Consider the following 21,702-nt stretch of genomic DNA (forward strand, 5'->3'; position numbering starts at 1 on the left):
ATAATAAAAGTAATACAACTATTGTGTATTCCTATTCTGCCTTATTGAATTAACAAAGTCCTTTGCATTTATTTAATTTACTCAAATCTGAGGTACAGTGATGATAATTTCTAATGTCTTTCTCGGTCGGAATAATTGCATTTTGAAATAGACACACTCGGGTGAATGGTAGGGTTTGGACAGACAGCGGAAGTAACATATCAAACAATTGCCATAATGCTTCAAAATACTTCAATCACAGAAAAGAACTGATTACAGGTAGGCCTAGTCACAATGTTATTATTGTGAATATCTTTTCGAATCTGTTTGTCTGAAAATGGAATTGAATTTGGATACACTACCTTGTCACTTTATTATTTCATGCCATAATCAGACTCAACAAGAGTGTAATTTTAGGCTACTCTAAGAATAAAAGTGTTAGGCATACATAAAATGAATAGTACATTTTACTTTATTACAGCACATACAGTAGACAACGTGAAAATATTAGGACTGAAAAAAGGAGTGAGAAGAGGGGCCGTTTTAAGTAGCCACGGGCAAGCCCGCCAGCCCAGCTCTGTCCTGACTTCACTCATTGTCAAATGGCCATGTCGGGTTTCTCTCCTCAAAAGATTATTGAGACAGAGGCAGACCTTAATAGCCTTGTCTGTAGGATACACAGGCTTATGGCATTTCTGGACAGTGAACTAATCATATTATAATATAATGTCATTTTAGTGAAATGAATGTTAAGAGGATGTTTTTGTGTAGTTTGTCAGAGAATAAAGGAGGAAGTAATGTTTTGGCTGATGTAAAATGTCTAGTTCCGGTTGTCTATTTACGCAAAAATATTGACATAAACCCAAGGTTAGTGTAATGATGTCTGATTATAGTGTTATTATCTCAAGAATTGTATGCTGAACAGAAATGGTTTACTCACTATTTCTGAACGACCGTCCCTACAAGCGGTGTGAAACCTGGCTTGCCTCTCCTCATGCGGTCTGTCTCGGAACCCTGTGTATTTTATCTGAAAATATGAAGGATCAAATACATCAATAAAGTTAATCTCAGAGAAGAAAAAAAACACATTAAAAATAATAAACTTTACTGTGAATCTCATTGATCATGGTTCACGTTCAAGATTTTGAATTTGAGACACCTTTCTTTTTATGAAGTCTAAGTGTCCCGAGGCATCAAATAAAATTCACTCAAATTCATCTCCATTTAGTCCTTTGAAATGATAAATTATGGGAAATGATTGTAAACTACATTAGCCACGAGTCAGACAACGTAAATGTCAGAGCATCGGGCTGAGGTGATACGCGACTCAGATGAGTTGACAGACTTACAACAAACCAAAACGAAACACAATTTCATAACTGTCTCCTTCCTCTTTTTTGAAAAGTGTATTTAGACATTAAAATATGAAAAAACGTATCACATAAAATCCACAGTGCTTTCATATTGATATTTGGAAAACATCCCTATCTTTCAGTAAAAGGCTAGAGTTGGGTCTCTATCAGCGCAACGTGCATTTCCACGTTATGAGCTACTTTGTTTCGCCACCAGATAAAATGTATCCAATGAATAGACTTGCCTCGCACTCCCGACTGAGTTTCCTGAAGAACTCTTCGTTTTCAAACTTGCTCCTTTGATCCGGGACCACCCGAGGCATCTTGAAGCTTTGCTGATAAACTTTTGTTAATATTAATTGTTTGTGAGAAAGAAAAACCTTTGCAATACTGATTTTATTCTCTTCCGTCTTTTTTGATGGGGTGTGTAGCAATGTGCTAATGTAATATTTACCTTATTGTAAGCAGGGTGGTGATCTCTCCCTGCTCTCAAGTCGGAACTACTGAGCGGTCAGTCTCTGCCACTGCAATGGATTAGGCTCAATTTCGCAATTGGCTATAATTCCCTTTCACCCTGAAGCGTATGATCCCTGTCCACTGACAACAAACGCCCGCTCTCTCGACTTTATCAGTCGAGCTGCATGGTTCTGAGTTACTTCCTGGCTCCTCGGAGTCCGACTTCTGACTGTACACCCAAAATACTCCCCCCATTCACAATTCTCCTCACTACTGATCCCTAGTGCGCAAGCGTATAACTCACCAACACTTCAGAGAGCAAGAGCTTTTATGCTATGTATGCGTCCATGTCTCATGTTCCTTAGCCCAGAGACAGACAAAACAAATTACATCTCTCTTTGTAAATTGGTTGGACCATAAGCCTACTTCATGAATAACTTTTTCCATAGGCATAAGACTTTTGGAAAAAGACAAATCTTCTGAAACTCTGCAATTACACAAGGCTCATTTTTTGATGGGAGGCACATGAAAAGGCATATATGAAAGTAGCCTAATGTCTTAGAAAATTAGAATTTGCTGCATGTAAAGCTTATGTTTTGAAAACTTAGTCCTCTCCTTATATCAATCAAGGCCAAGGGCAGCACCCTCTTGGTGATAATTGGGACTGTTGAGACACTGTGATCTACAACCCCCCTGCTCTCTCTCTCTCTCTCTCTCTCTCTCTCTCTCTCTCTCTCTCTCTCTCTCTCTCTCTCTCTCACACACACACACACACACACACACACACACACACACACACACACACACACACACAACTTTAAGTGTGAAATATCATCTTTGTTTTTACTGTCCTCTTAATGATGATGATTATGATTTGTATGATCTCGTAGAACATATTGGCAAACTCAAGCCCTCCCTTAGGAATGATTGCAAGATTATGCAATGGCTACAAGGCATATAATAACTTGCCGGTGAAATGAAATGTAGCAAAACATCATTCCAGTTAATAAACAGCACCAATCATGATTCTTTTACTGTAAACAAAACAATTAACTTAGAGGAGTTTATTACTATACTTAACCACATATACTAATTCATTACATTTCTGTAGATTATTCTGATTAAAAGAAACTCATAGAAAATAGATGACTAATGTTGTGAAATGTTTGTAGTATGTGTTTTTAACTAGTCTCCCTGAGGACAGAGGGAGGGGACAGGGAGTGGGAGAAAAACACTGAGGGAAAGCAAGAGCAACACAATGACGAGAGACCATGTCCTCGTCCTGTTCGAAGGTTGAAGTTATTCCTTCACTCAATAAACTTTTCCACTGCTTTCAATGTTGTACAACATGAATTATCTAACGCCTCGGACACACTTGTGGTTACAATGTTTTGAAAAACAATGTTTGCTCCAAGTGTGATGATGAACTTGACCACTGACAAACAGTTTAGATGTTGTCCAGTGTGTTTGGTGTGACTTCTGCTGTGGTGTACAAATCTATAAGCACTATGTCCTTGAGGAGGGTATGGGTTCAAAATAGACATATCAGTGGCGAAGGGCGAATGGCCCATTCCATAATTCCAACTTTAAAATCAACATAAATTATAAAACATTGAAGAAATATGAAGAAACATTTCATCACTTGGGTTTGTGATGTCTGCATACTTAGCACTTACGTACAAGACAACTCTTAATCAAGGGGGCAGCAGTTATGTGGCAGACAACTAGACTGACTGTGATTGGGCAATTTGAACCAATCACATACAGTATGTGTTTTCTGGGCATTGCTGCTTTTAATTGCAGATTCATTTATTTGATGCACATTGGATTGAGATTCTGAGTGAGTAAATGTGTTAAAAGGAAAGGCTTGAGGCCAAATGGGGCGTGTGAGTGCTTTAATAGCACCACAAAATGCTCATTAAGTAATTAAATATTCTGGGGTCACCACCGTTCTGACAGACGGCTTCCCAGTCAGGAGCTGAGTGTCTGCTCCAATCCTCCTCAACAGGATGGACACAGAGGCAGAGCTCTGGTGGAGAGGGAGAGACAGGCAATACACTGGTTCTGCTATAAAATATCATACTGCAGTTGAAATGTTCTGACATGTATTAAAATGATTCACTATCATCATATTTTATTGCTATTCAAGGCCCTATTTACAGCCTGTTTTCTTGTTTTGCAAAAACTATAGTTCAGGTTTGGTATTAAATATTAAATAGCGTCAAGTGAAGCAAGCAGCTGAGCTGCACAGACAGAGCTGAGCTGACTAAACACATTCCCCGTTACTGAACTAAAGAGCAGTATTGTATTTGTGCGGCTGTTAAATAATGATCATGTGAAATCTGGATATGAAATGAGGTGCTTTGAAGTATCTTGACTGCCAACACTCCAACTTGAATCTAAACTCAAAGGATCTAAACTCAGCTGTACATGTCTGAACACATCTTCTGCAGTCACCGCCAGGTAGACAGCAGAGAACAACTAAAGGGGAAACGCTGTAAATAAAAACAGGAAGGTAAAAAGGGCAAACAACAGAGAAAAAGGTAGTGTATATTTGTCATTCACTTTGTAGTATGAAATGCCTGAAAACCTAGAACCTCATAGATAGGCTTAAAAGTCATGTCTATCTGATAATTCTACTGGGACCATTTCATTATTTATATTTCACTTGGCCCTGACTGCTGCAGTCAGAAAGGCAGATTGAGTTGGTGTGAATAGTAGTATTGGCCCGGTTTTTAGGTCATATTCTACTTGATGAAACTGTTGTTGTCATGTATGATTGTTGATGCAGGACAAGATGGTAGATAGACGGTGGAAATGAAGATAACATCTGAATATTGTGGCTGCCATGGGCATCACAAGGTATTAACCGGAGCATATCGAGCTACATAAGAGGCTGAGAATCACCACGTGTCAGTGCCGGGGATAATTAATGATGTTACCGAATCTCCTCGGCTTCCCTGCCTCCCAAGCACCGCACAGAATAGTCGCGCAAACTGCAGCTAGAGCGGCGCCCTCTGAAACTGAAGGGAAGGGGTGTCTCGAGGTCAGACGGCTAGACTGGACGAGGTTGGAGTCGTGCGCAGCGGCAGTCTGTTAGTCTGACAATCTCCTCGTGAGAACAAAAATAACATCACACACTGATACAAAATATAGATATGGACTTCATGACTTTGAGCGGGAAATCTTTCATGCTAGGACAGGACAAATACTTTTAGAATATGTTGATAGATGTAGGCTATAATGGCTGAAAAAAAACGTTGGGAAGTTATTTGATTGGCCAATCTAAATACACTATTTGCATTCCCCATGATATAACGATCAATTACATATCAAAATATTGACTTAGATGTTGATGTGCAATTATTATTTAATAGGGTGGATATTCGTATTTTACAAATTATTTTACAATATTTGGAAACTTATTAAATAACAAATCAAATGTATTTATATAGCCCTTACATCAGTTGATATGTCAAAGAGCTGTACAGAAACCCAGCCTAAAACCCCAAACAGCAAGCAATGCAGGTGTAGAAGCACGGTGGCTAGGAAAAACTCCCTAGAAAGGCCAAAACCTAGGAAGAAATCTAGAGAAGAACCAGGCTATGAGGGGTGGCCAGTCCTCTTCTGGCTATGCCGGGTGGAGATTATAACAGAACATGGCCAAGATGTTCAAATGTAATAACAGGAATCATTAGTGATGCATACCCTATGCATACCCTATTTCACAAAACTTAAACTTTATTATGTGTTTTGTACACTTCTGAATTTCCATTAGAATATAATATTAGATATAATATAATATAGATATAATAATATATAATAGATATAGATATAGATATAATAATAGATATAATATTAGATAATATATTTTCATTGTAAGGAATTGTAGTAGCATTTCTGTCCACCAGAGGGAACACAACCATACCATCAGTTATTTCCACTGTGCAACTATAGACCAGTGGCCTGTGCTGCAAAAGAGAACTTCCCACCAACATCTCAAGAGAAATGTATCGTCATTTTGGTTCATTAGCATAGCTCCAGGAAGTAGTTTGGGGGTGGAGGTGTGGGTTTGTCTTTTCAGATTTTTTTATTCAGATTTTTCAGAGGGTGCTGCATCCCTACTTCCCACAGCTATGCCCATCAGGTATATTGTAAGCTCAGCTCGACTGTTTATATAAACTAATGTCTATTCAAAGCAGGATTCAATGAGGATTTCTCCCATGAGATACAGCACAGATTGAGGGAGGGCAGGGAAGTGAGAGAGAGGGAGAGAGACAGCACAAACATTAATCTTGTTCACTGAATTTTCCTTAAGGGGCGGCAGGTAGCCTAGCGGTTAGAGTGTTGGGCCAGTAACTGAAAGATTGCTGGATTGAATCCCCGAGCTGACAAGGTAAAAATCTGCTGTTCTGCCCCTGAACAGGGCAGTTAAAACTTCTTATGGCTGCAGGGGCAGTATTGAGTAGCTTGGATGAAAAGGTGCCCAGAGTAAACTGCCTGCTCCTCAGTCCCAGTTGCTAATATATGCATATTATTATTAGTATTGGATAGAAAACACTCTGACGTTTATAAAACTGTTTTAATGATGTCTGTGAGTATAACAGAACTCATATGGCAGGCAAAAACCAGAGAAGAAATCCAAACAGGAAGTGGGAAATCTGAGGTTGGTCGATTTTTAACTCAGCCCCTATTGAATACACAGTGGGATATTGGTTATGTTGCACTTCCTAAGGCTTCCACTAGATGTCAAAAGTCTTTAGAAACTTGTTTGAGGATTCTACTGTGAAGGGGGGAGAATGAGAGAAGATTGAGTCAGAGGTCTGCCAGCAGTCACGCACTGGTCATGCGCATTTCACATGAGAGGTAGCTCACGCTCCTTTGCTTTTCTGAAGACGGAGGAATTCTCCGGTTGGAATATTATTAACATTTTATGTTAAAAACATCCTGAAGATTGATTCCATACATCGTTTGACATGTTTCTACGGACAGTAACGGAACTTTTTGACATTTCGTCTGCAACTAGTGAACGCGCTTCGTGACTTTGGATTTGTTTACCAAACGAGCTAACAAAAGTAGCTATATGGACATAAATGATGGACATTATCGAACAAATCAAACATTTAATGTGGAACTGGGATTCCTGGGGGTGCATTCCGATGAAGATAATCAAAGGTAAGTGAATATTTATAATGTTATTTCTGATTTCTGTTGACTCCAACATGGCGGATATATCTATTTGTTTTCCGAGCGCCGTTCTCAGATTATTGCATGGTTTGCTTTTTCCGTAAAGCTTTTTTGAAATCTGACACATTGGTTGCATTAAGGAGGAGTGTATCTATATTTCCATGTCTAACACTTGTATTTTCATCGACATTTATAATGAGTAGTTCTGTAAAATGATGTGGCTCTCTGTAATATCACCGGATGTTTTTGGAACTAGTGAACATAACGCGCCAATGTATACTGAGATTTTTTAAATATAAATATGCACTTTATCGAACAAAACATACATGTATTGTGTGAAGTCCTATGAGTGTCATCTGATGAAAATCATCAAAGGTTAGTGATTCATTTTATCTCTATTTGTGCTTATCTCTATTTATGCTTTTATTTGACTCCTCTCTTTGGCTGGAAAAATGACAGAATTTTTCTGACTTGGCAGTGACCTAACACAATCGTTTGTGGTGCTTTCGCCTCGATTAAACACAGGATTACCTTTAAAATGGTATAAGATACATGTATGTTTGAGGAATTTTAACTATGAGACTTCTGTTGTTTGAATTTGGCGCTCTGCACTTTCATTGGCTATTGTCATATCAATCCTGTTGACGGGATTTCAGTCTTAAGAAGTTTTAACCCACTGTTCCTAGGCCATGTAAATAAGAATTTGTTCTTAACTGTCTTGCCTAGTTAAATAAAGGTAAAATAAAAAATTCCAGGACACAGTCAAATATGTAAGGACAATCAGTGTGTTACTGAGCTTGGGAAGAAGCAGACATTCAGGTAGTTTCCCTAGCAACTACAGGTTGAGGGCCCTGACCCTTGAGAGATAAACATTTCTCTTCATTCATGGATCATTCAATAATGATGACACCACCCTCCCCGAAATGTGGACACACCTTCAAATGAGTGGATTTGGCTATTTCAGCCACACCTGTTGCTTGTGTAAAATTGAGCACACAGCCATGCAATCTACATAGACAATCACTGGCAGTAGAATAGCCTGACTGAAGAGCTCTGTGACTTTCAACGTGGCACCGTCATAGGATGCCACCTTTCCAACAAGTCAGTTCGTCAAATTTTGGTCAACTGTAAGTGCTGTTATTGTGAAGTAGAAACGTTTAGGAGCAACAACGGCTCAGCCACGAAGTGGTAGGTCACATAAACTCACAGATCGGGGCCGCCGAGTGCTGAAGCACGGAACGCATACAAATCGCCTGTCCTCGGTGGCAACACTCACTACCGAGTTCCAAACTGCATCTGGAAGCAACGTAAGCACAATGCCTTTTTCTCGGAGCATCATGAAATGGTTTTCCATAGCCAAGGAGCCGCACACAAGTATAAGATCACCATGCGAAATTCCAAGCGTCGGCTGGAGTGGTGTAAAGCTCGCCGCCATTGGACTCTGGAGCAGGGGAAACGCATTCTCTGGAGTGATGAATCACACTTCAATCTGGCAGTCCAACGGACGAATTTGGGTTTGACGGATGCCAGTAGAACACTACCTGCCCCAATGCATAGTGACAACTGTAAAGTTTGGAAGAGGAGGAACAATGGTCTGGGTTTGTTTTTCATGGTTCCGGCTACACCCCTTAGTACCAGTGAAGCGAAATCTTAACACTACAGCATACAATTACATTCAAGTTGATTCTGTGCTTCCAACTTTGTGGCAACATTTTGGCGAAGGCCGCTTGCTTGAGAATTCTGCAGCAGGCGGTTTCCTAGCAACAGGCAGACAGCTCTGCTGTGCTATAAATATCCTGTTGGTTAGTGTGTGATGTAAGGCTGGGGGATGGGGGGATGGACAGGAATGAGGGAATGAGGTACATGAGTTTTGGGGCATTCCGAGACTCTGAATTCACTCGCCCCACACTCTGACTGTTCCCTTTAGACACAGCATGCTGGGATCATCAGCTAGATTCAGCTGTTGGACCACTTTTTCTTGTGCTGATTGTCAGGGGGCTGGAATATAATTACAAATAACTGGCAGACTGCTAGTTGACCGCAAGAAGCCCAAACAGATATAACATTTGACTAAAACATAATCATTTCAAACCTTGCTTACATTTGTATACGATCACGTGTCTCTATTTTGCATGTGAATACTTGGGAACAGATTCCCAAAACTAAAATCACATGGAGCTGATGTCCTGTTGTTTTTACAGTCTTTTACGAGCATGAAAATTAAAAAAAAATTGAAATAAAGCTCGGAAAACTTCGGGACCAAATAAAACCATCTGTGGCTGCCAGGGAACCCTGGCCTACTGTATTGAGCCTCAAGACCCAGAGAGAACAGCTCTTTCTCAAATAGCATGTGATGCAACTTGAACTTAGGGATAGATGTAGCACAGTAAATGAAAATCCGGGACACTCAAAGTAGTATGAATTTTCTATGTTTGGTATGGTAGCCTATGTGTTATTTTGTAGCTCGACATCATCCATTTTGTATGATATGTTACGATTTACAATTTGTATGACATGTTACAAATTGCAATTCGTACAATATGTTAGGAATTTGCAATTGTATGATATGTTAGGAATTACTATGTTATGTCTCGTCTATGGGACCAACCTGTGTGATAATACTGCATTGACTTTTCACCTCCCACCCTGAGCTCAAAGATGTCTCAGCCTTTCCAATCACAAACTAGTCTTGATAGATGAGCGCATAGTGTTTGTGTGTGTGTCTTTGTCTTATGTCTCTATGTCTACGTGAGTGTAGGTTATGTGGCGGACAGGTGAGTAAATGCAATGCTCCATGTTTTAAAAGTTTATGTCACTGTGTTTTTGTTAATATACTAACGCTCATTGACAAAGTCTGGTAATAAGCTAGCCAAACAGTCATTTAACTGGTTTAAGTGTTTTTAAAAAAGTATATTGCAATTGATTTGCAATGATGACACAAACATTATATTAAGCATGACATTCATATGAGCCTTACAATCTAATTATTATCCAAAAGAAGTGGGAAATGGAGGCTTTTTTTGATGGCAGTCTATGAGAACTCCCCCTTGTGAATAGGATCTAGGATATACAGTGCCTTGCGAAAGTATTCGGCCCCCTTGAACTTTGCGACCTTTTGCCACATTTCAGGCTTCAAACATAAAGATATAAAACTGTATTTTTTTGTGAAGAATCAACAACAAGTGGGACACAATCATGAAGTGGAACGACATTTATTGGATATTTCAAACTTTTTTAACAAATCAAAAACTGAAAAATTGGGCATGCAAAATTATTCAGCCCCTTTACTTTCAGTGCAGCAAACTCTCTCCAGAAGTTCAGTGAGGATCTCTGAATGATCCAATGTTGACCTAAATGACTAATGATGATAAATACAATCCACCTGTGTGTAATCAAGTCTCCGTATAAATGCACCTGCACTGTGATAGTCTCAGAGGTCCGTTAAAAGCGCAGAGAGCATCATGAAGAACAAGGAACACACCAGGCAGGTCCGAGATATTGTTGTGAAGAAGTTTAAAGCCGGATTTGGATACAAAAAGATTTCCCAAGCTTTAAACATCCCAAGGAGCACTGTGCAAGCGATAATATTGAAATGGAAGGAGTATCAGACCACTGCAGATCTACCAAGACCTGGCCGTCCCTCTAAACTTTCAGCTCATACAAGGAGAAGACTAATCAGAGATGCAGCCAAGAGGCCCATGATCACTCTGGATGAACTGCAGAGATCTACAGCTGAGGTGGGAGACTCTGTCCATAGGACAACAATCAGTCGTATATTGCACAACTCTGGCCTTTATGGAAGAGTGGCAAGAAAGCCATTTCTTAAAGATATCCATAAAAAGTGTTGTTTAAAGTTTGCCACAAGCCACCTGGGAGACACACCAAACATGTGGAAGAAGGTGCTCTGGTCAGATGAAACCAAAATTGAACTTTTTGGCAACAATGCAAAACGTTATGTTCGACTTACAGCTGTAATCGCAGCAAAAGGTGGCGCTACAAAGTATTAACTTAAGGGGGCTGAATAATTTTGCACGCCCAATTTTTCAGTTTTTGATTTGTTAAAAAAGTTTGAAATATCCAATAAATGTCGTTCCACTTCATGATTGTGTCCCACTTGTTGTTGATTCTTCACAAAAAAATACAGTTTTATCTTTATGTTTGAAGCCTGAAATGTGGCAAAAGGTCGCAAAGTTCAAGGGGGCCGAATACTTTCGCAAGGCACTGTACATACACTGCATGACCAAAAGTATGTGGACACACCTTCAAATAGGGGATTCGGCTATTTCAGTCACACCCGTTGCTGATACATGTATAAAATCAAACACATAGCCTTGCAATCTCCATAGACAAACATTGACAGTAGAATGGCCCATACTGAAGAGCTCAGTGACTTTCAACGTGGCACCGTCATAGGATGACACCTTTCCAATAAGTCAGTTCGACAAATTTCAGCTGCCCCCGTCAACTGTAAGTGCTGTTATTATGAAATGGAATTGTCTAGTAGCAACAACGGCTCAACCGCGAAATGTAGGCAACACAAGCTCATAGAATGGGACCGCCGAGTGCTGAATCGGGTAGTGCGTAAAAATCATCTGTCCTTGGTTGCAACACTCATTACCGATTTCCAAACTGCCTCTGGAAGCAACATCAGCACAAGAACTGTTCGTCGGGAGCTTCATGAAATGGGTTTCCATGGCTAAGCAGCCATACACAAGCCTAACATCACCACTCACAATGCCAACCATGTAAAGCTTGCCACCATTGGACTCTTGAGCAGTGGAAACACGTTCTCTGGAGTGATAATTCACACTTCACCATCTGGAAGTCAGATGGACAAATCTGTGTTTGGTGGATGCCAGGAGAACGCTCCCTGCTCCGATGTATAGTGCCAACTGTAAAGTTTGGAGTAGGAATAATGGTCTGGGGCTGTTTTTAATGGTTCTGGCTAGGCCCCTTAGTTCCAGTGAAGCTAAATCTTAACGCTACAGCATACATATTCTAGACGATTCTGTATTTTCAACTTTTTGGTAACAGTTTGGGGAAAGCCCTTTCCTGTTTCTGCATGACAATGCCCCCATGCACATAGCAAGGTCCATACAGAAATGGTTTATCGAGATCGGTGTGGAAGAACTTGACTGGCCTGCACAGAGCCCTGACCTCAACCCCATTGAACACATTTGGGATGAATTGGAACGAGCCAGGCCTAATCACCCAACATCAGTGCCCAACCTCACTAATGCTCTTGTAACTGAATGGAAGCAAGTCCCAGCAGCAATGTTCCAATATCTAGTGGAAAGCCTTCCCAGAAGAGTGGAGGTTGTTGTAGCAGCAAAGGGGGGACCAACTCCATATTAATGCCCATAATTTTGGAATGAGATGTTCCACGAGCAGGTGTCCACATACGTTTGGCCATGTAGTGTAGCTACAGTACTTCATCACCGAGTTAAGCACGCGTACATGGAACATAATTCCCTTTTTATTCACTTTTCTCTCTATGCGTATTCTGATCTTGGATTTAAGCACGAGAAAAGCATGCTATTCACTCACTCACTATTCCTTTGGGGTGGAGTATCTACAGATATGCTGTATTCTGACCTTCACTTAATTCCCTAATAATTCCACTACCTTTACGCGCAAGGAAACCTGGAATAATTTATAGTGAACCTACCGGTTCCAAGTGGAAAAAGCATCTACTTAATTTTTTCACCATTCTCCATGCACTGTCATTTGCAAATTGAAAAGAGTTATTGATAAGACCTAGGTAAATGAGTAATCCGTTTGGATAAGGGAATTGTATATATAAATGACACTCGTTTTTAAATAATTTGACCTTATAGTCGCTGGAGACAAAAAGTCATACGGAAGCAAACTGAAGCATATCAGCATAGCAACATTCCCACTGTAAAGTCTATGAAATTATGTGCCATTATGCATCATTTAAATTGTATGGCATTTTAACTTGCAGTCTCCTGTTTCTATCATGTGAAATATTATCCACTATCAGTATTGATCATTAGTAGGCCCAATAATCACACATATTCAACTGCCAATCATTCCATTTAATTACATTGTTTCAGTACCATAATTTACTTCCTCTATAAATGCTGTCACGGCCGTGTGGTTGTTGCTGAGGATCTTTAGTAACAGTTGATAATATAAAAAAAGACGTTATGGAGTGGAGCACAGACAAAGCCATAAAAGTTTGAACCCGACACGACACAATACTTGGCTGTCATCACACAGCTCCATAGTTAATCCAGGCAATAGACAAGGGTAATGCCCACTATTGTACACTATTCTCCCTATTATAATTCTATGTAAACACTAATCATCCAACATTACCACGGGTTGAAGAATCAATCAAACCATTGTTTTCTTTCTTTCCTTCTGAAAGGCTCTCCAACGCTGTTTTTTTATGATTCATAAATACTTTCCTAAACCTACAGTAAATAATCTACAAGATCAAAGTATTTTTAAATCTACCAATTGGTGCTGAAACAATTTAGATTACTTTCTTTAATTGATCCCTTACATTCTGAACACGTTCTCTCTGTTGGCCAGCAATTCGGGGGTTTTTCAGTGGTTGAATGAAATGTATTCAGAGCACACAAGGTAGATACACCTGCAGAGCATGTTTCGCAAATTAATAAGGTAAGTCTGAATACCAAATACTGAGAAGTGCGTAGGGAAGGTGTGCATAGGAAAGGTGTAAATTCCTAAGTCGAAATCGGCTCCCAAGAGAGGTAAGGCGACAAACCAACATTAGGCTACCCTTTTGACCAGAAGGTGGTGCAGTTGATACACAGAGCTCAGACCTTAGCACCCATTTCCAGTAAGCTAGCCACCCCTCTGCTAGTGCCATCTTTGAAACAAGGCAACAGCAAAGATGTTGTCCTCCACAAGTCTCTTCCCCAATTGAATCGCGTGGAACAATAAACTTTCTTTCTCTATCTCTCTCTCTCCAACAGTGATAAAACAGTCTCTCATGCTAAGCAAAGGGTTTCTTAAACTCGGTCCTTGGGACCCCAAGTGGTGCACATTTAGATGTTTACCTTAGAACTACACAGCTGATTAAAATAATCAACTAATCATCAAGCTTGGACAAATCGAATAAACTGTGTAGCATTGGAGCAAAAAACCAAAACGTGCACACCTTGACACTCTAAACCCATTGGAAGATGGCCAGAGATACAGTGCCTTCAGAAAGTATTCATATCCCTTGACTTATTCCACATTTTGTTTTGTTCCAGCCTGAATTCAAAATCGATTAAATATTTTTTCTCACACATCACACAATTCAGCAATAAGGCACGCGGGGCAGTGCTGTATCATGAATATAGTCACAGGTAAATGTAGTTGTTCGGCCCGACGCAATAGCCATTCTACTGCCAATGTTTGTCTATGGAGATTGCATGGCTGTGTGCTCGATTTTAGACACCTGTCAGCAACTGGTGTGGCTGAAATAGCCGATACCACTAATTTGAAGGGGTGTCCACATACTTTGTATATATAGTGTATTTTCATTAAAACGTTATTTTGATAAGTCCTACAATTTAATTCTTCCACAAGAAGATATAGTCCGGACATAAATCAGGTTGCTACAGATTGCTACAGGTTGCTACAGATGCGACCCAGTTCTTCATTATCTTTGCATAGCCGCTATGCAAAATAACTTTCTAAACAAAATGGTTGCTACTTGGATATGTCCATGATTATGACGTTGATGCGTGATTTCGACTGGCTCAGAAAAAGTTGTCTCGTCTGGGAACTGTTCACTCTATGTGTAGTACTACAGACAGGCAGACAGCGAGGTTTATATTAACTAACCCCTGCTGTACCAAACTAAATGCTAGGCTGGAAACAACGGGAAATAATATGCAAGTTCAGATAAATACAAGAGATTATTTGGACAGCAACATGAACATGATATTCTTATGGAGGCACAGTGCTAATTTTAAGATGGAACTATTAGCAGGCATCGGTGTCTGTGATGGCCAATACAGCACAACTTGGAATGCTGCTCGTTCAATCAGCATCCAGGATCCAAATAACCAGTTATATAATTAATCAATAAGGCCTGAGAGGCAATGTTGCCAACTCCTCAGTAAGGAAAGTAGCTATTGGTTGTCCTAAAAGTCGCTAGAAGTTGCTAAATGACGGCATCACCTAATTTGCATAATTGGCCATGTGCATGTAATTGTGATGGACGCTGTAGGTCGTGGGAGAGACAAAAAGTGAGTAAAGAACACCCTAAATATGTTTAGAACTACAAATGAGCAAGCTGCTGGGTGTTGCACACACAGCGAATAAGAACCAGATATTTGAGGCCATACTCCTCCTTCAGCACTTTATGGACCCCATTGTTAATCCCCGTCATAACAGAGGCATTGTCAGTCCTTATCCCCAGGAGTTTCTCTTTCTTAAGACAACACTTCTCGAGGAAAGCCACAACAGCACGGGCTATAGATTTGGCATCTCCTCCTTCCAACTCAACAAGCCCCAGAAATGTTGTTACAATTGTCTGCTTGGTGTCACTAAAGTACCTTATCACAGCCCCCAGGTACTTAGAAACACTGAGAAAGCAGTCTGAGAAAGCAGCTGTACATGCTTCTCCAATGTGATCACATGCCAGCATGGAACAGTGTTCAGCGATAGCTAATGCCATGGTGGCCTCAGCCTTTTCTGCAGAGTCAATTTTTTTAACCATAAATGTCAGCTTGTTTTGGGTGGAACTGTTATAAGGCTTTGCCTTTTGAGTATGTTTTTGAGTTGTCATATGTTTTTTTACATCACTAAGTTTGGCGTAGAAATCAGCCTTACAATACAGGCAGTATGCCCGTATATCATCTCCAATAAACGGCTTCAACCAGCCTTTGAATTCAGGGTTTGATTCCCACTCCTTTCTGTATTTTTGAGTGTACATTTTAGACTGAGACATGATGAGTTAGCCAGCTAGATGTTTAGCTTATGTCACAGAGAGGCACACACAGTGGATAAGGTGAGTAAGTGACTGAGGCTGTGTGAGTCAAATGCAGTGATTTATTTTTGTGCAGTGATTTATTTTAGACAAAGAACATTTTACATTTACATCCCGCCCTGAAAGTAAGTCAGGGCGGGATCAGCCAGCGGTGGCTTCCCGCATGCGCGATTCATTTTCAGTCTGGACACGGAGGGGTGAACATCTTCTGCTCTGACTGCTGCGCCGCCTGTGAGTGCTTTGGGGGTGGGGCCAGGGGTGGGGCCGGGGGTGGTGCCGTCGAGAAGAGTAAGAAGAAAGTCTCCAATAACACCAGAAAATGTCGCTAGATTTGTTGCTTGTCGATTTTTTGGAAAATGTGTCGCTAGAGGGGTCTGAATACTCGCTAAATATAGCGACGAAGTCGCTAAGTTGGCAACACTGCTGAGAGGGTGTGATATATGGCCAATATACCTCGGCTAAGGGCTGTTCTTAAGCACGACACATCGGAGTTGAAGGACTGATGGCAGGTTGACTTTTAAAAGATGCATCTCTCTTCTTGATCAATTAGACCTAACTGCATTATGAAAATGGCAGAGAGCTCATAGTGAGGATGACTACTGCTCTGGACTGATGTGTGGTGGGCTTTTTTGCGCTGTAGCAGCAGCAGAGGCATCACCCAAGTGGGTGGATGTTAGTTGTGGAGGAGTTGAAAGTCCAGGCTACAGAGAGACTGAGCTGAGGACGACATCAGGGCCAGCAAGCCAACCCCATCACCTGGCATCACAGGCTACAGAGAGACTGAGCTGAGGACGACATCAGGGCCAGCAAGCCAACCCCATCACCTGGCATCACAGGCTACATAGAGACTGAGCTGAGGACGACATCAGGGCCAGCAAGCTAACCCCATCACCTGGCATCACAGGCTACATAGAGACTGAGCTGAGGACGACATCAGGGCCAGCAAGCCAACCCCATCACCTGGCATCACAGGCTACATAGAGACTGAGCTGAGGATGACATCAGGGCCAGCAAGCCAACCCCATCACCTGGCATCACAGGCTACAGAGGCAGAGGATAACATCAGCTCCAGCAAGCTAACTGTAACACCATTATCTGGCATCAACTGCATCACCTTTATCTGGCATCACCATCATCAAACCATCATCTAACACCGTTTAGGAGCCTGAGATCGCTGATCTACTGTTCCAGGATGATTTTTGTGAAGTCAAGCATTTAAAATGAACGGCCTTCTGGTAAAACTATTAATGATCTTTAACTCTGCACTGTCTAAGCTCAAGTCTCTAATCAACAGATTAAGACACTCAACTGCAACTCAACACACCCCTGTATTTAATCTATCACTCAATCAATCACCCTGTCAATCTCCATCCCCGCTCACTTCCTATCTACCATCTCCCTCTTCTCAGCCACCATCATTTGCTCTCTCTCCATCTCTCTCTGTGCCATGGCTGAACCTACTGAACTTGCAGCCTCAGCAGTCTGCCCAATCAGAAACTGAGCCCCATTTATGGCATGTCTCTCTGGCTTATTCCACTAAATACTTAATTTCTCTGATTTGCCATGCTGTTTGTTCTTTTGCCCATCCATGAAAAATGGCAGAATTGATACTAGAATGTTGATGTGTTTTAAGTTACAATGTATGACCAGGGAACTCTGGGCTCATGGATAGTCTGTGTTTTAGTTTCATGGATGGTGTGTGTGTGTGTGCTCACATTGTGTGTGTATGTATGTGTGTGTGTGTGTGTGTGAGGGAGTCAGCGTAATGCATAGTGCGTGTAGCCTATGTGTGAGGTGTTGCTGCCCCCCCTAGGCTGAACCAGCTCCCTCTACTCCCATCCCAGCAGAGACGTCAGCTAGCAGCAGGACATCCTCCCTGCACGGGGCAGGAAGCAGGGGAATGGATGGCGGCGAAGTGATCATTTCATCCTCTCTCACCCTCCCTCCTCAGCCTACAAATATACTGCACTTAACATAGGCCACCATCACACACTCATTCTAACGTAAAATTCAGATCCAACCTAGTTTAACATTGTGGAATGATTGGTAGTTAGTTAGTTTCCTACATTCCTACTTTCCTCCCTTGTTCAGTTTGACAAGGTTTTGTATATCTTATTAGCTGTTTGTCAGTAGCCAGAAGATATCAGGTCTGTGAAGAAAAGGTGGTACTTATGAGTGACAATAAGAATCAGAAGGCCCCAAGTTGTAGTCATGAAAACTGTGGGTTTTAATGTAAACACTACATTCGATTGGTATTCCAGCACGAACATCCCACATGAAAGAACAACCATTCACTAAAAAGGAGTGAGAAAAAAGCAGCACAGAAAAGCATTCACTGGGATAAAAAGCCTGGATAATAAAACAGGAGGGGAACAAAGGAAAGGTAATGCCAAACTGGTTTGTGTAATAATACACAGTATTCTTTAAAAAAATGTAAATCAAGAAAGCAGACAGGTAGGAGAGATACATCTTTCCAAATCTTTGTGTGAAGTGAGAGCTGTGCTTTTCTATGAAGACCTGGAAAGTGTTTTGAGTACAATTCCCCAAAAGTAAAAGAAAGAGCTTGAATCTGTACAGCCGTGTGGACACCCTGCCCAGCAACGGGGCAGGATGTGCTCCAAAGTGGTTCTTCCAAAATAAAAATCAATTATATTATATATATATATATATATATATAAGTCAGGCTAAGTAAAGACACTGTACTGCATGGAGAACAGGCTAAAATAATCAGTACAGTTCATAAACATGGGTAAGTCAGTAAGAACAGCTCAAGAATGGATCACGGGAACCCTTGCCAACTGTTTTCTTTAAATGGAAAGAGAGAAATAAATGTTCTGTAGCTACAAAGCACAAGAAATATACTTTAATAATAATACAGAATCATCATTATCATTGATATTGTAATTATTATCATTGTCCTTTTCATTTTTGTTTTTATTGTCATAATCATACTTTTTTGTCAATTTTTTTTTTCTTGAATAGTTCTACATTGAAAAGATCCCAAGGATCTACAGATTTCTACCAAGACAACACAGCCAGCCCAATGACCCTTGACCTGAAATCTCCACATCACTGGTCAGCACGGCTGTTGGTTGGCCTCCCTAACTCCCTCCCGTCTCAGCCCTTCCCAGTCCATAAGATGGTTGTCTCTTTATGATGCTGTTGTCTTTAGATATTTTTCTTCTTCGGTTTTTCAATTTTCTTTGACCTTTGTTTTGGATAAAAAATAAAAAATCTCAACATTTTCTATGTGAAGCATTTAACTGTCTCTTTATACAAAGGCTGATGGGTCAATCATGCTATCTGTGTCAGGAGGAGTGACAGGGACACCACTACCAAGCAAGTGGACTACCCAAAACAAGAAAACCATGGGGGCGCTAGAAAAAAAATAAAGATGATAAAGTAGAGGAATAAAGTACAAGTGTGGTGTGTGGTGAGTGGTGTGGTGAGTACAAGGTGTGTGGTGAGTACAAGGTGTGTGGTGAGTACAAGGTGTGTGGTGTGTGGTGAGTACAAGGTGTGTGGTGAGTACAAGGTGTGTGGTGAGTGTGGGACAGATGATAAATGAATCAATGGTAATAAAAAAAGAAGTTCCTACATGCTAGTGTTAATAGGTATTCATTACAGTAACAAAGTGTTCCTAGGGCCATCTCCAAACCTGTCATTTTCAGGGGGTTGGCAGCTTTCAGATATCTGATTGGTTTAGAGGCTTGGGGTCACGTGCTGTGACTCACTGCTCCAAAATCCACACAGCCAATGGCAAAGGCCCACCGGAGTGACAGGAAGGGATTGGATAAAACAAAGAAAAAAGATGGGTGCTTCTGTTGATCTCAACGATCAAATAGCTGAACAGAATTTCTAGGATTACCATGACAACCAAGTCTGGTACATAAGAAAGTAAAGAGGACAGGAACACACAAACACATCAGCTTGTTTCAACTGATCTTGACTGTGGTACTCATGACCATCATACCTGTCATAGCCATTGTTAGAGCAAGAAATGTTTTTTAGCGTCATTACATCATTACTACAGTAACGCACTCAGGCAAACGTGTACAGGTCAGCCAATGGACTGAGATTCATGTAATAAATATACATATGATAAACAAAAACATACAAAAATGACAAAAAGAAAGACATTATGTAAAACAAGTGAGGGTTGTTTTGTTAAAAACAAAAAGACACAGTTGGGAAGTGGAGAAAACAAACATTAAACAAGTTCTCAACTTTGTTCTAAAACTTTAAAAGCTGGGTTTCTATAAGAAATCAGTTCTGTTGGCAGCTCTTTGAAGTCAAACTAAAAACATTATATATATATATATTGATATATACGTATGCCTATTTTAAAACAATCATTATTATTATTTACCAAGTTGCATTTTCAATTAGAATCATTTCCAGAGGTGAGGCGAGGGGCGGTCAGGGCTCAGTACAAACCACAGCCTCGCAGGTTGTTGGCGATGATGATGTCAGTGACAGCGTCAAACACCACCTGGATGTTCCCTGTATCCGTGGCACACGTCAGGTGACAGTAGATCTCCTTATTGGGCGAGCGGTTCTTGCTCTCAAATTGTGCTTGGATGTAGGCAGCTGCATCATCATAGGTGTTAGGACCTGTGCAGGGAGGCAGTGCAAAATGTGAAAGAGGGAAAAAAGAGGGAGGGAGGGAGGGAAGATAGGACGGAGAGAAAGGCAACAGGAAAAACTTTCAGGGCCTAAACTAATTCCATTGAATACGTTTTATATTCTCCTATGTAGATGATTACCTCTATTACAATCACATTCTGGTGTGGTAACCCATGTGACTTCAGTTAACATGAGGATACAGTCACAATGGCTTGGCTGTGTGTGTCAGATGTGGAAGGCAGAATAATGTGTCCCTGTGGGCAGCTCTCTAACGCCGGGAAAAGAAATGGTATGGTGACTGTCTGTCTGTCTGTCTGTGCCTAAGCGTACAGAGATGGGGACAGCTCTCACTGGTCATCCTTTCTCCATGACTGCTCAAGTGTGGCTGTGATTTTATTCTCTCTCGGGCTATGGTTGACCATCTCCCCTTGTCAGAGAGGGGAGGGAGGAGAGGCTGAAGGCTGAAGAAATTCGGCTTGTCACCAAAAGCACTCACAAACTTCTACAGATGCACAATTGAGAGCATCCTGTCGGGCTGTATCACCGCCTGGTACGGCAACTGCTCCGCCCACAACCGTAAGGCTCTCCAGAGGGTACTGAGGTCTGCACAACGCATCACCGGGGGCAAACTACCTGCCCTCCAGGACACCTATACCACCGATGTCACAGGAAGGCCATAAAGATCATCAAGAACAACAACCACCCGAGCCATTGCCTGTTTACCCCGCTATCATCCAGAAGGCAAGGTCAGTACAGGTGCATCAATGCAGGGACCGAGAGACTGAAAAACAGCTTATATCTCAAGGCCATCAGACTGTTAAACAGCCACCACTAACATTGAGTGGCTGCTGCCAACACACTGACTCAACTCCAGCCACTTTAATAATGGGAATTGATGGGAATTGATGTAAAATATACCACTAGCCACTTTAAACAATGCTACTTAATATAATGTTTACATACCCTACATTATTCATCTCATATACTGTACTCAATACCATCTACTGCATCTTGCCTATGCCGTTCTGTACCATCACTCATTAATATATTTATGTACATATTCTTTATCCCTTTACACTTGTGTGTGTATAAGGTAGTAGTTTTGGAATTGTTAGGTTAGATTAC

The 21,702-nt window shown here is 41.0% G+C and overlaps 2 protein-coding genes and 1 long non-coding RNA gene across 7 annotated transcripts in view; 1 reads left to right on the forward strand and 2 right to left on the reverse strand.

Moving 5' to 3' along the window:
• LOC110520275 (core-binding factor subunit beta) overlaps window positions 1-2,069 on the reverse strand; it is a 34,517-nt gene extending 32,448 nt beyond the window's left edge. For 2 of the 4 annotated variants that reach the window (XM_021597473.3, XM_090220579.1), the window contains exons 1-3: window positions 1,786-2,069; window positions 1,577-1,666; window positions 920-1,006 (exon numbers count right to left, since the gene is read on the reverse strand). In XM_021597473.3, the coding sequence (XP_021453148.2) occupies window positions 920-1,006; window positions 1,577-1,654 (165 nt within the window). In that variant the 5' untranslated portion in view covers window positions 1,655-1,666; window positions 1,786-2,069. Of the gene's footprint in view, window positions 1-919; window positions 1,007-1,576; window positions 1,675-1,785 lie in introns of all 4 variants that reach the window. The other 2 variants (XM_021597466.3, XM_021597481.3) reach the window with 1 other exon arrangement.
• A 14,170-nt stretch (window positions 2,070-16,239) lies between these two features.
• Window positions 16,240-19,120, forward strand: LOC149985460 (uncharacterized). The gene is made up of 2 exons (XR_016491991.1): window positions 16,240-17,186; window positions 18,934-19,120. It is a non-coding gene; the product is annotated as an uncharacterized LOC149985460 (long non-coding RNA).
• LOC110520292 (guanine nucleotide-binding protein G(o) subunit alpha) overlaps window positions 18,155-21,702 on the reverse strand; it is a 150,542-nt gene continuing 146,994 nt past the window's right edge. For both annotated transcript variants that reach the window (XM_036974922.2, XM_090220772.1), the window contains exon 8: window positions 18,155-20,565. In XM_036974922.2, the coding sequence (XP_036830817.1) occupies window positions 20,378-20,565 (188 nt within the window). In that variant the 3' untranslated portion in view covers window positions 18,155-20,377. The remainder of the gene's footprint in view (window positions 20,566-21,702) is intronic.

The sequence above is a fragment of the Oncorhynchus mykiss genome, chromosome 1 (genome assembly GCF_057628025.1).
Source record: "Oncorhynchus mykiss isolate SJ-2025 chromosome 1, ASM5762802v1, whole genome shotgun sequence".
Classification (NCBI taxonomy): Eukaryota; Metazoa; Chordata; class Actinopteri; order Salmoniformes; family Salmonidae; genus Oncorhynchus; species Oncorhynchus mykiss.